The following is a 13923-nucleotide window of genomic DNA, read 5'->3' on the forward strand; positions in this document are numbered from 1 at the left end:
CCTAAAGTCAATCAGCCAGCCAATTATTTTTGGCAGGATTACCAATAAGTAAGCTAGAAGCTTAAAAACGTTCATAATTTTGGGAAATTTTGTCTGATGCTCACTTCCAATTTAAACTTAACATATGCACTGTTGAAGAGGAAATAAAAGCCAGTTATCATGATGGCATGAATTCCAATCTGCAGAACAAAAGATGTTCTTAAAAGCCAGAGATTTTTTTTAAAAGCATGCTTACTCAGGCACTGGTTGAAGATGAAAAGGACAAAGTAGAGGTGTGTTCTCAATCTGCATGGAAAGTTGCCCCACATTACGCCTTGACTCTCCATCACATGGCCCTCTGCAGCTGCTCTGGCCTTTGCATGGTAGTTTCCGAGGGGCTTTTAGTGGAGAAAGTTTTGAGGCTGGCTTTTGCAGGTCCCCACCGCCAGGATTGGGAGTATTCTGTATAGCACTTTTTTTAAATGAAATGGAAGATTATATATAGTTTATCGATATCTTTTTGTTATGCAGTTACAATTGAATGTGAAATAACTAATCTTAAAAACCCAGCACTAAACAGTAAGAAAGCATTTTAAGTCCAAAGATACAAGAAATGCTCACAGTATGGTAAACACACAATATAGACAGCTTCAGTAGCACCTATTTCTTATCAGTATGTAGACAGATCTTGTAGCACCTTTGAGAATAATTAAAGAAAGAAGTTGGCAGCATGAGCTTTCCTAGACTTAAGTCTACTTCCTCAGATGCATTAAGAAACTTCAGTGGGTCTAAAATGCCACAAATAGAATGCTGACTGAGGACAATTAAAAGCACACATAACTCATTTGCTAAAATTGCTTCACTAGCTACCAGTTCATTTCCAGGCAAAATTCCAAGTGCTGGTTAAGGCATTAGGTCAAGGCTATCTGAAAGACCATATTTCACTATATGAAGCTGTAAAGATTTTTAGATCTTTCAGATTTAGATCTTAAGATCTACCGGAAGGGCTTTCTCTCAGTCCTGCCACTGTCACAGGCTCACTTAGTGAGGACACAGAAGAGCCTTCTCAGTGGGTTCTCCCATCCTCTGGAACTTCCTTCCGTGAGAGGCTAGGCTGCTTCCCTCCCTGTTCTCCTTTCACTAGCAGGCAAAGACTTTTTGGTTGAAGTAGGCTTTTAAAATGGAATCTTCTCTTAAAGAAGTAATGCCAGAAAATGTATGCTTCATCAACTGAGGTATACATATACTCTTGTTTACTGAAGATATGTCAATGGAATAGAAGAGAGCATGTAATATTTAAAGTATATGCATCTCTGTTTAAGGTATTTAAAGACTCTTCAGGTCCAACTCAACACCTCAAAATGTCCCACAGTGATCCAATGGAGACAATGAAGTCATAGTGCAGGACGTTTAAGGTAATATTACTGAAAGTATGATAGATATTGAATAAATTTAATGAGGATTGTTTAACACTGACAGGGTGTGACCCATTTCTGCCTCTATGCAAGATGAGCCCATACTTATTGCTATTTGGTTTCTGTGACCTACTCAAGATTATATCTTGTAAGGGAAAGGACATAAATTTCACAAGTAAATAAATGGTATGCATCCTTTTCTAGTATGGATAAAAACCCCAACAACACAGACTACTACCCACAGAAGAACACACATTGTACTACCCTGCTCCCACCCCACCCCTAAAAACCTTGAACAAAACTAAATGAAGTTTACAATAAGTACCATTTGTTGAAGTCAATCTGCAAAGAATGGTCTACAGTGAGATCTGTTGGGCAGGCAGGATAGACTTTTGTAGGATCTCCTCCAAGATTTTTCACAGCTTCCCTCATAGCAGCAAAATCCACCATGGCAGGAATTCCACTGACAAAAGGGAATAATTTTGACATCTTTAACTGAGTGCTGCCATACCAGGTGAATTGGCCTACACTGTACGAACCAGTGCTTGGAAAAAATGTTTGCATTACAACCCCCAGATTACTCTAACTGGCTGGGTCATGCTGGCTGAATTTCTTTAAGTTATAGCACAAAAGATTTACATGCTCTGATACTAATGCAGCAGTAGATGTTATACAGGGCCTGAACACTCTAAAGGCAACAGATCCTGTCTAATCTTGGAAGCTAAGCAGGGTCACCACTTGGATGAGAGACCACCAATGAATACCAGGTGCTGTAGGCTACGTTGCAAAGGCAGGAAGTGGCAAAACTACCTCTGAGTATTCCTTACCTACGAAAACCCTACAATGTCCATGGAGTCACCATAGGAGCAGGTGACTTGAAGGTACATACTCACAGAGATGTTATGCAGAACATGTGTTTTCTTTTCCAATATATTAATACAGGGAATGGTTTATTCAGATACTGAACAGTATTGAACTGGGGAAAACCAATCCTCTGACTCAGTGTAAGATAATTTCTTACGTTTACATATAGGTGTAAATGTAAATGTAGACAGAATATAAAAATCAGTTTTGTATGGGAACATATTCAAATATTTCTCAACATAGGTCAGCATAGGTCAGCACACTGAGATACTTACAGAGCAGCATTAAGTTACTCTGTTATTTCAATCACTTTTTCTAAATAGAGATTCACTAGATATTATGCAGAATCATTGCCAGTGTAAATGTACATGAACAGTTGAATGCCTGACTATTTAATCCCTGTGGAGACTCCACCCTGAACTTTTAGATAATGCCCATACTGCTTGAACTAATTAGAGTTAAAACATAAAATAAGAAAAATGCATCTTACGTGAAGTCTTGGAGGAGGACTCTGGCAGGACAGAAGGGCACTTCAACATTGTTCTGCTTTGCTTTCCAATCCAAAATGTTCATAGCATCTTCTCTTTTGACTAGGAAGCCATCACAGTTACGAACAGCAGCTTCCAACAGCACCCGTATGGAATAAGGCAGGATATCTGCACAAAGATAAGGAACAGGACTGGTTGAGGAAAGATGTTGGTACTAGTAGTTTTTGTATGTGCTCTCAATACCAAGACTACCATAGCAGTACTCTTGCTTCTACCATCAGATCAAATAAGGAGTTACCACAGCAAACGGCATGCAGAAGGTCCCAAGTTCAGTCTTCAGACCAGATAGGAGGAGGTTGGGAAAGACTGGTTTACCCTTGAGACTGGAGAGAGTGGCCATCTGACAGAACAGGCCAGAGTCACAAACATTCTCAACCAATATGAAAGTAGCTTCTACCATTTAGAAGTGAAGTATAGCTCATTATAGACCCAATGTGGTGCAGTAGTTTTGAGCACTGAACTATGATTCTGGAGATGAGAGTTCAAATCCCTGCTCAGGTATTGCAACCCTGAGGATAACCTTGGGCAAGTTGCACACTCTTAGGCCCGTTACAGACCGCCCAAAAGGGGCGGTCTTGGGCCACTGCCGGTTGCAGCGCGGAGGAGCCACAGCAGCCAAACCACGCGACTCCCCCGCGCTGCAAAAAAGGAGTGCAGAAATTGCACTCCTTCCGGCAACCCGGAAGAGCCGCCACAAGTGCCAAAGCGCGCACTCGCGACGGCTCTTCCGGGTTTAGACGTCCGGACGCTGTGCGTCCGTTACGTCAAGATGGCCGCGCCTGTCTGTATAGGGCACCGCCATCTTGCCGTACGGAATACGCGCGAGGGGCAAGGCGTGTCCGGAAGCGCCGCCCCTTGCGCGTATTCCTGGCGCGACAGCGCCGCTTAGGCCCGTCTGTAAGGCGCCTTAGTCTCAGAGAAAAGCAATGGCACCTCCTCTGAACAAGTCTTGCTAAGAAAATACAGGTGACAGGTTCACTATTGGGTAGGCTTAAATCAGAAATGACCTGAAGACACACAACAACAACAGCAGCACTTCTTCCTCATTATATATAAAATGGGGAATGATCAAAACTGGGCTGATTTTACTGTTAGCATAATTTAGAACCGTGACCTGAATTAATCCAAGTATTAATATACTCACATTGATATTCTTGGCTTTCATTTTCTTGTGTTTGAGTATAATCCAGGGCCAGTATCCAGGGGTGTCACTGGACCAATGGAATAAGCCTCCACAAATGTCTCCTCCCTGTTCTCTCTTGCAGCCCTGCAACTTTTGCCTATTGGGGAATGGGACCTCTCTGAAGCAGATTTACTTACAGCAAGAGAGGGCTGCAGGAAGAGATATCAAAAATTCCACCTACAAGTGCTACACTGGATTTAGGGGAAGGAGAGGGAGCCCATGTCCATCCTTTTTGCATTTTCCAGACTGATAGGTTTTCATTTCTTGGTTAGTCAAGTGTAGTTTACCACATCATATGGGTTTATTGTAAACAGCATGGAAACTGTGATAGACCGATTCTTCAAAATCATATTCACAACTTTATAAAGTGTTTCTACACAGGACTGATCAACTGATATTTATACAAATCAAACTAACACACTCTTCCTCATTAAAAAAATACACAAGCCTAGTGCACACTGGACGGACATATAAGAGTTCAAACCAAAATCCCACATTTCAGGCTACCCAAGGCTAGATGGAATTTGAGAAGCAGGTATTCTCTATTGATATTACTGCTGTCTAGTGAACCACATGACTCCACCTGAAAATAATACCAATGTGGATGTTGAGAGGGAAACATTTCTGCAATGACCTGTCCTAATTAATAAGCCTAACCAAGGGACTTCATGTTACTGCTAAAACCAAGTGTGTCCAGGATACAATTTGAAAGGCACTGGAAGAGCTGAATGCTTTCCTAAATCTTTATGGGTAAGGTGGGATGGAGCTGCAATCATGAAAATGGAAAGGGCCTCCCTGGAGACTTAGGAAACAAGGTCAAAGACCAGCCCCAGCTCTTGAAAGATTCCACAGTGTTTCCTTTTTATTACTTCTTCAGTTTGGCCTGAAGGCAACATAGAAAGCCTGGCCCACAAATCATTCACTAGAATCAGAACAAGACAGACACTCTTGCTTACATATAGGACCTGCCTTCCATTGCAGCCCTGCCAAAGGCTTTCTGCAGAGAGGAATTTCCATTCTAGAGTGCAGCATGGAAAGCACCAGTGTCTGGACCACTGGATGCCACCAACACAGGATAACTGTGTTTATATTGCTGCCAACTTTATCATAACATATACAAATTTATTTGTAAACAATGCAAACTAAGACAACATTGTTGAACCAATGGTTCCCAATAACATTGGCTCCAGAGGTTTTTGGACTCCTACTTCCCGAATCTCTCTCTACTGGCAATGCTGGCTGGGTTTTCTGGGAGCTGAAGGTATATAATATTCAGGGCGCCTCTTCCTCATTTGAGAACTAATCTCTGTTTTGCTTTCAGCTGGAGCCTCTCATTCCAGGATGGTTTGATGCTTTTTGAGATACCATTATGAACACTGCAATACTCTCTTATAAGAGCAAGGAATTCTAGAAGGTGAATTCTGTACTCATAAAATAAGGATATGATGTGCACAGCAACTTCAAACGAGCATCTCAAATCCAGCGGTTATTCCAGTTAACAACAATTTATGATCATAAGTGCCAATATAGGAGCTCAGTGAAGCTAAGAGCACTACCTACTAAGTTTAATGGGCACACATGCTTTCCAACTCTGGGGAACACAATAATAATTAATAATAATAATTTGTTTTATTTATATACTATTCCAAAGATCATAGTAGTGAACAGCAAGTAAGCTAATTGCTGCTACAGGGCTTACTAGTATAATTTAAATTAGTTGTGTTTTACAAGGCAGATGGTGTCATTTCCCCCTCATTACATGATTCATCCAAAGGCTACTAAATAGAAATCGACTTATGAATCAGCAAATTTGTTTTAACAGTTCAAGTTGCCAAGCAGTATAAGAAATTATCTCTATTCTTGTCTTTCCTGCAGAACGTTTGAGTAAAAAAAGAATTAAGTTTACTCCACCCGAATTTTCACAATGCATGCTTTCCCCTAAAATATATCTAGCCAATTCCTAATTAGTCACAATAATTTTATTCTAAAATAATGATCAGAATCCTGATCTTGGCAGTTTTAAAAAAATTCTCTGCACAAGTTTATAGTTCAGTAACTAAAGTTTTCATGTTTCTTGAAACTGCAGCAACTGGTAGGTTTTAATAGCTAGAAGACAGCACTTTTGTTCCTCATGGGCCAGCCAGACCATAACCTAAATCACTACTGATGTAGCAGACAATATTCTGGAAGGACACAGCAGGCTCATAACCAGGTGGTCAGCAACTCCATGTCGGATTACTAACTCTTTAGTTGGGTTCATTTAGGCTTTGGCATTGTTCTAGTTTTGCCGAACTTCCATGTGTCTTCTCTCTACTGATTTTCCTATAAAGAAAAGAATAATCTCTGAAGACTAATCCCTCTATGTTCGACCTACTGACCCTTTTACCTAGGTCTTGTATTCTGCTTCCAAAGTCTGACGTGGGCCATTACATTTACATTCCATATTCTCCAACAGTTCAAGATGGTGTACATTGCTCTCCTCATTCCCATGCTATCCCCACAACAACATACTGAGGCAGTTTAGGACTAGCTCAGAACCTGAATTTTCAAAGCACAGTCTAATAATCTAACCAATATATCACAGTGCTGCTTACTGTGCTTCTTTCTGGAATCTCATCATTTCCCTTATCTCATTAAGACTCTGCCTAGTTTAAGTTCTTGTCATAAATTATGTCTCCTTCCATCACAGCTCTTCCCATCCTGGTTCTATCCTGCAAGGCATCATAGAGTTAGAGGGACCCACTATAAAGTAGTACTACATCTGAGATATTTTGATGTTTATAAATCTGCTTTTCAAATGTCATGAACAGCAGAAATTGCTTGCATTCTTGTTTTACAAGATAACCGTTGCAGGCCACCAGCACCCAGGCTGAACAAACTGATAAAAACAAGGCTACAACGTTATGCATGCTTACTAGACACAAATTCCAGTGAACTCAGCACAACTTCTTACTAAACATACAGAGGATTATTCTGTAAAATTTGGAAAAAACACATCAACTTTTAACCAGAAAGAAAGTATTAACATTCCAAGTTGTTTAAACAAAACAAGTCAGATAATAGAGCTCTAGTAGGCTTGTGGGGAAAGAAAAGCTTTTAGGAGGGGATGTATCTGAAGGACTGAAGCCTGCAATTGAACTTGTGTCCCTCCCTTTTCCTCAGGTATTTCACTGGGAGCTGCTTATCCAATGGCTGCTTATGGGGAAAGGAGACTTATAAGATTAAACTACATCCACAAATACTGCATTTTGAACATTGCCCCAGGCCCTTAAATGAGACAAGGAGGTAAACAGCAGTTTAGGCGAATTAAAACCTGCTCCAGTGCTTATGTAATGAATCAGCTGCAGTAAAATTCCAAGAGGAAGCTATAATTTCTTTTCTACCCAGAATTTTAGTCAATAAAAAAGCTTCTGCACACTCTTTGTTTACTCAGAAACTGGCTCCACCGGTGGATATGTTCATGATTACAACCCAAGAGTGTACATCTATGTCTACTCAGAAGTAAGCCCCATTGAGTTTAACAAGATTTACTCCACGGGAAACGTGTGGATGCTTACAGCCTAATTCTGCGACATTGTGCAGAATGGCCAGAGTAAAGGACAGAAGTTACAGTCCACCAAACACTGTTGTAATTATGTCCTGCAAAAATTAAGAGGAGCTGCTTGAAAGACATGCTTACTGACCTCATGAGTCCTGACAGATCCTCAATATGTATATATTCAAAAGCCTTGCCTTCCCCTTTGGACTACAAGTCACAACTACAGGACAATTAACTAGCTTAGGGCTATAACTAGGCTGCACTGCAGTAGATCTATGAGGAATGTCAAACTCTGTGCTCTGATTCATACAAAATTCCAGCTAAAGCAGTGAGAGGCCTGAAAAGTCTGTAACCAACAAAGCTGGACAGAAAAACTGGGGCAGGAGAGGTCAAGGGGTCAAAACAACAAAGATCACATGACTAGTGCCTCTGAAAGCGGCATGGAAAGACCCAGAGATTGCTCCTATGTACTATCCAGATGGTCCAGAATGTGACTTAAATCACTAGCTTTACCCATTAAAGGTAATACCATTGATCTCCACAGAACAGGTCTCAGGTTATAACAAATACACAGTATACATTAAATGAATAATCATTTTGAATAACATTTCAGACATCCCCTCAACTCAGAAGTTCATACTAACCTGTACCATACTTTACTACAAAGAGATAACACATACAGAAAAGAATCAATGAAAAAGTCATACCATATTTGGTGCCTCCTAGTTTAGCAACATTGTAGAACTTCTTGTCTGTATTGTCATCCAATGTTTCAATTAAATATTGGAACAGGAAGTCTGAAAGGCAAGTCAGATAACAAGCAGTTCATAAAATAATGCAGTAATGTACTCATCTACGCTAAGACTGGAAAAGAGAAGTTAAGTGTTCATTTACACCAAGATTTGGAAGACAGGCCATGCATGACAGACTGTTAAGGATGTAGCCCTATGTACCTTTACTGCCAGGTTAGCTTTACTGACAACAGTGGGACTTACTTCAGAACTGATGTATACAGTAGATGATGGTAATCTTCTGCTTTCTACTTTGAATCCACTGGAACTATGGTTGCTTCCATGTAAACATGTATAGAACTAGCTGCACATGTGGGCACAGAAAGGACTTGAAATTTGGCCTGTAAAGGCTGAAAACCACCAATCCAAAGTGCATCCATGGTCAAGAATACTTCGCGACCATATGAACAAAAGAAGGCAGGAAGTATAAGATTCTCATTTTTGATAAACAACTGTAACTGAAAATGCCCCTGGATGTTTTCTGTCCTGCAATTCTACCTCCCAGAGCACTAAACTATAATTTAGCATTATGTCCAAAGGCATCCACTGGTCACATTCAGACATAGATGTTAGCCAGGGTTCCTGGCTTACTTTGGACCAACTGTGTGTTGGTTATAAACAACCTCACTTGCTTGTGAGACTGGGTAACTAAACCAGAAATGTATATGCTTTGTTGCACTCTTGATTCTGTTTTGTTGCTCTTAGGCAATCCAGGATTGCAAGCCAACAACAAACCATAACCGCGCATACAGATCCAAAGTGAAGCTAAGCACTTCTGGTTTGTTTATATTTGTGTGCAAGCAGCAAAATCAGCTGTGGGCTCATGGTAATCCGAGAACCTTGGTTTACCATTATGTGACAATGAAGCCACTGTGGCTTACAAATGAATTAGTCTAATTTGGATTGTGGCTTTACACACCTAAAATGCTTTCTCATGCTCCAATTTATGTCAGTACAATATTCCAAGTGACTACTCAGTAAACAATAACTGTACTGTACTAGATTTTAAAGGGTCAAGTAAACAATTCTAAGTACAAGCTAGAGTAGCTTAGTCTTTAGTTATTTTGTCTTTAGTTATTTTGTAGCAGATTAAATGTATTCATTCTCTTACAATCCTCTCAGCTCTCAATTCTAATTATACAATAGCTACATTGGGAAGCAACAACATCTGGAGGAATGAAAAGGCCACGCTGCCTTTTAGCGGAGGAGATTTTCTCCACCCTGAAATAAGAGTACTCTATAAAAAGGTCATAACCTCAAGTCAAACAAACTTTGATTGCAATCCTGAAAAGATGTATCTGAAGAAAGATTGATTGAACACAGTAAGCCATCTTTCTTTGTTTCTCTTTCCTCCCTCCCTCTCAAATGTACTCTACATGCTCCATGAAACTTAAAAGTTAAATTATTAAGTTCAAGGATTTAGGTGTGTTGAAAAACATAAAACTCCTGAATTGACACCATGCTATTTTACAGTCATTGACTATTAAGAGGAGCATCAAGAACAAAAACCCTAAAACCTTTCTTTTACTATCGGGGATTAAATTAAGCACCTGCAGAGCCAGAAGTTATACTGTATGTGATTTTTATTATATAAGCTATATACTTTGATTACAGTTTAAGTGGCGTTTACATACCTTGCAATGCTTTATACATATTAGGATTAATTTTCTTTACAACAGTAACCATACAAGTCTGGTTATGCATCTATAAACAATATTACCATTACATTATTAATAGGTCCAAAACACACTGCAGAAATAATCCAGTTTGAGACCGCTTTAACTGCCCTGGCTCATTGCTAGGGAATCCTGGGAACTGTAGTTTATTGTGGCACCAGAGCTCTCTGACAGAGAAGGCTTAATGTCTCACAACATTATCGTTCTCAGAATCCCATAGCCTTGAGCCATGGGGCAGTTAAACTGGCGTCAAACTGGATTATTTCTGCAGTGTGTTTTAGACCACAGCTTAGATTTTTGAGCCAAGGCTTAATTCTTTTAAAAAAGCGTTCAAATACATATAGTATCTTAATATGTATTTTAAAATACAATATTTGAGTAAGCATAAACTAAACACCTTTTTCCTTGGAGGCAAAAGTCACTCCGCTCACTATTAAGCCCTTCATAACTGTGCTGAGTTCCCAAGCTTGAATAACTCAGACTTTCCTTTAAAACTCTCCTCTCATATGCTGACTGACAATGAATCTCTGAAAAAAAACATTCTTAGTCATGCTGCTATCTGGAAATAAATATCTGAGGCAGATAATCAGCATTATTTTGGTGTTGAAGGCTTTTAATTTGATATAGGAAAAGAGAGTCACCCGCCAACAAGGTCTTAAGATCACTTCCATTTCCTCTGTTAGACCTCCTGTCACCAGACAGGACTGGCAAACTAGCAGAGGAATGGAGGAGCATATGGACAAAAGACTAATAGGAGCAGGATCTGTTTTTCCATATCCTCTTTACTTCCTGATCTGAACCTGTCAAGGATCCTAAAAACCCTTTGGTCCTTGTTAAATGTGGAGGAAGGCAGAAAAAGATTGGCAAAAGTTAAGACAAGGAAACAACTACAAGGATGTATGGAAGTTGATGCATACTGATGCATATCACAGAGCAGAAAAATTGCTATAGAAAACTTATGTTTTCTGTATTGAATGTGTTGGAGAAATGTCAGTCTCCTTGCTTTTTTGGTTTTCATGCGTGAGAATGTGTTTGTTTGGTGCCCTGCACACAGAAACCAAGAGTACAGAGGGATTTCGCCTTTCCCCTGCCATGCTTGGTTGCTGGGTATATTGTTGTCTTCCTTGGTTGTTGTGTACTTTGATTTGGGTAATTTGTTTGTGTCGAAACCAAAATAATCATTCCACTTGCTGCATGAAGTTGTATAGCCCTGGCAGAGGTTTAGCTGTCCATTACCACAAGAACTTGACAAATATTTCTTTCATTTCCTACAAGGAGAGAAGTTCAACAGACCCTCCTTTTGTCTAGACAGAGAATGAGAATATTCATGACAGCCAGAGGTTTTGAAATGAAACTGCATTCAGAAAACAAGACTGTTACAAGACTTAGGCTCTTCTGTGATGTGATATTTTTCTATGTGTAAATAACCCTTTAAATGCAGAGGAAAGTATTCAGCTAAGTGACCCTTTCAACAGGGCAAAACGTAGCCCTACCTGAGAGTTAGCCTAACCATGACAAAACTTTAGCCCCATTCTTCCCCTTCAATAAGAATTAGACCTATGTTTCTATTTACTAGGAATGTGAGGAGGGGGATGATGGGAGGGAAGGCAAGAAAGCTGGCTGACAAATACCATCATCTCCACCACCATCTTTAGGAACAAGGTGTCTATGGCACTGGAGAAGGGAAAGAGGATGACAGTTGGGTAACTGCTGGTACTGGATGGGGAGCAGACAGTTACAGAGACTGGTACAACTAACCACCATGACCACAAACATTCATAGAGCAAAGAATGAGAAGGCATGGAAGGAAGGTGAGTCTGATGGCAAAGGCAGGGAGAGGAAGGAGCAGAGGAGAAAGGAGGGCATCTGAGGAAGGAGTAACAGGGGAGAAAGAGAGAGCCCAATAGAAAGAGGTGAGGCCTCAGGGAAGCCAGTGAAGGGGACAAGCCTGTGGTTGCATCCACACTGGAGAAATAACCTGGTTTAGCACCGCTTTAACTCTATCTGGCTCAAGGCTATGGCATTCTGGGAGTTGGAGTTTGTTGTGGGGTCCAGAGCGGAGCAAAGCTCCGCTCTGGACCCCACAACAAACTCCAACTCCCAGAATGCCATAGCCTTGAGCCAGGGCAGTTAAAGTGGTACCAAACTGGGTTATTTCTCCAGTGTGGATGCAACCAGTGATAGGAGGAGGATCAAAGAAGGCAGGCCTGAGGGAGGGACAATGCCAGTAGGAAGGGAGGCCTGAGAACAAGCTAAGAGGGCCAAAGGGAGGCCTGGGAAGGGGATGATGGGGAGAGGGCCTAAAAAGTGTGGGAGGGGGATGATGGGAGGCAAGGAGAGGTCTGATGGAAGTGGTTAATGTGCTAAGGATCAGGGGAAGGCCTGAAGGAAGGAAATGAGGGGGAGGCGTGATGGAAGAGAGGGAATAACAGGGGAGAGGGATGAGGGAGTGATAGAGGGAGGCCTGAGGGAGGAATAATGGAGGGCCAGAGAGAGAGAGAGAATTAGAGAGGGGGGGTCTGAGGTAGGAAAATAAGGGGGGGATCTGAGGGAAGGATTCAGGGAGGAGGGGTCTTGAGAAAGGAAAGGGAATAATAGTGGCAAAGGGGGGGGGGAGGGCAATGCTAAGGGGCAACTGGAAGAGGGAGAAGCCTGAGAGGGGGAATGAAGGGGGATCTGAGGGGGGAAGAAGGGTGGGTCAGAGAGATAGAAGGGACTGAGGATGGGGGTAGCCCTGTGGGAAGGGGGTCCTGAGAGAGGGAAATGAAGGGGGGGGGGTCCAAGGGATCGGGAGGCCTGCAAGAGGAGGGGGATAATAGAGGCAAGGGAGGGGATGATGGGGGGATCTGAGGGAGGAATAATGGTGAGAAGGGACTGGGGGGCGGTTAGCCCTGTGGGAAGGGGGTCCTGTGGGGGATGAAGATGGGTCAGAGGGGGGGTGTCCTGAGGAGGGGTCCCTAAGGGAGGGAAATGAAGGGGGAAAATCCGATGGAAGTGGCCAGTGCTGGGGGGGAGTGTTAAATGGCAGGGCGAGGGAGGAGGAGGGGGAGCAATGGGGGCAACTAGAAGAGGGAGAAGCCTGAGGGGGGAGAAGAAGGGGGTCTGCGGGGCTTTCCTGTGGGAAGGGGTCCCGAGGGAGGAGGCTTGAGGGAAGAGAGGGGCTGATAAGGAGAGGCCTGAGGGAGGAATAATGGAGGAGCAGGGAGAGAAGGGGGAGGCTTGTGGGGAGGAAATGGAGGGGAGCGTTGCATGCTCAGGGCCCAGGAGGAGGAGGGCCAGAGGGAGGCCTCCCTTGGACTGACCTCTCCCGGCCCGGTCCATGGCACTTCCTCCGGCGGCGAAGACTGACTGACTGAGCGGCCGCTGAGTCCGCTGCTCGGTTGGGAGCCACTCTCTGCGAAGGGGGCGGAGTCCTCACCTGAAACATCGCGAGAGCAAACGAGACCAAAGAGAAGAGGCTGCCCTATAGCCCAGCCCTCCTCCCCTCATTCAGCCCCGTTCGTTTCAACTCTCGCGAGAGTTGGGCCGGACTCAAGAAAGGAAAGCGGGACGAACTCTCGCGAGGTTTGCCCCCAAAGGACCGTAGATAGCGGCCTGAAGAGAGAAAAAGAGGGCGGAGTTATCGCGAGACGTCAGAGGCTGAAATCACGCCCTTCTTTTGTAAAGGCTCTCAGGGCGCTTCTCAGCGGGAGCTTCCTTTAAAAATGTCCCCATAAAATATAAATCAATATGACTCAAAAAGAGCTTTTTTTCCCATCAGTAGGAGGTTTTTTGACCCCATATATATACACGTATATGTAACATATAGTACACACACACATATATAATATATATATATATATATATATATATATGTTACATGTATATATGTTACAGTCAAAATGTACACTGTAATGTACTGAATATATATAACAACAAAGTTCAACTCC

General features: G+C 42.3%; 1 protein-coding gene across 1 annotated transcript in view; it reads right to left on the reverse strand.

The window, feature by feature from the left end:
- Window positions 1-13400, reverse strand: part of IREB2 (iron responsive element binding protein 2) — a 33501-nt gene extending 20101 nt beyond the window's left edge. The window contains exons 1-5 of the mRNA XM_089538567.1: window positions 13297-13400; window positions 8235-8324; window positions 2749-2914; window positions 1720-1857; window positions 236-451 (exon numbers count right to left, since the gene is read on the reverse strand). Of these exons, the coding sequence (XP_089394693.1) occupies window positions 236-451; window positions 1720-1857; window positions 2749-2914; window positions 8235-8324; window positions 13297-13315 (629 nt within the window). The 5' untranslated portion in view covers window positions 13316-13400. The remainder of the gene's footprint in view (window positions 1-235; window positions 452-1719; window positions 1858-2748; window positions 2915-8234; window positions 8325-13296) is intronic.
- Between the last annotated feature and the right edge of the window lie 523 nt (window positions 13401-13923).

Source organism: Sceloporus occidentalis, unplaced genomic scaffold (genome assembly GCF_023333645.1).
Source record: "Sceloporus occidentalis isolate IW3139 unplaced genomic scaffold, rSceOcc1.0.p SCAF_9, whole genome shotgun sequence".
Lineage (NCBI taxonomy): Eukaryota > Metazoa > Chordata > Lepidosauria > Squamata > Phrynosomatidae > Sceloporus > Sceloporus occidentalis.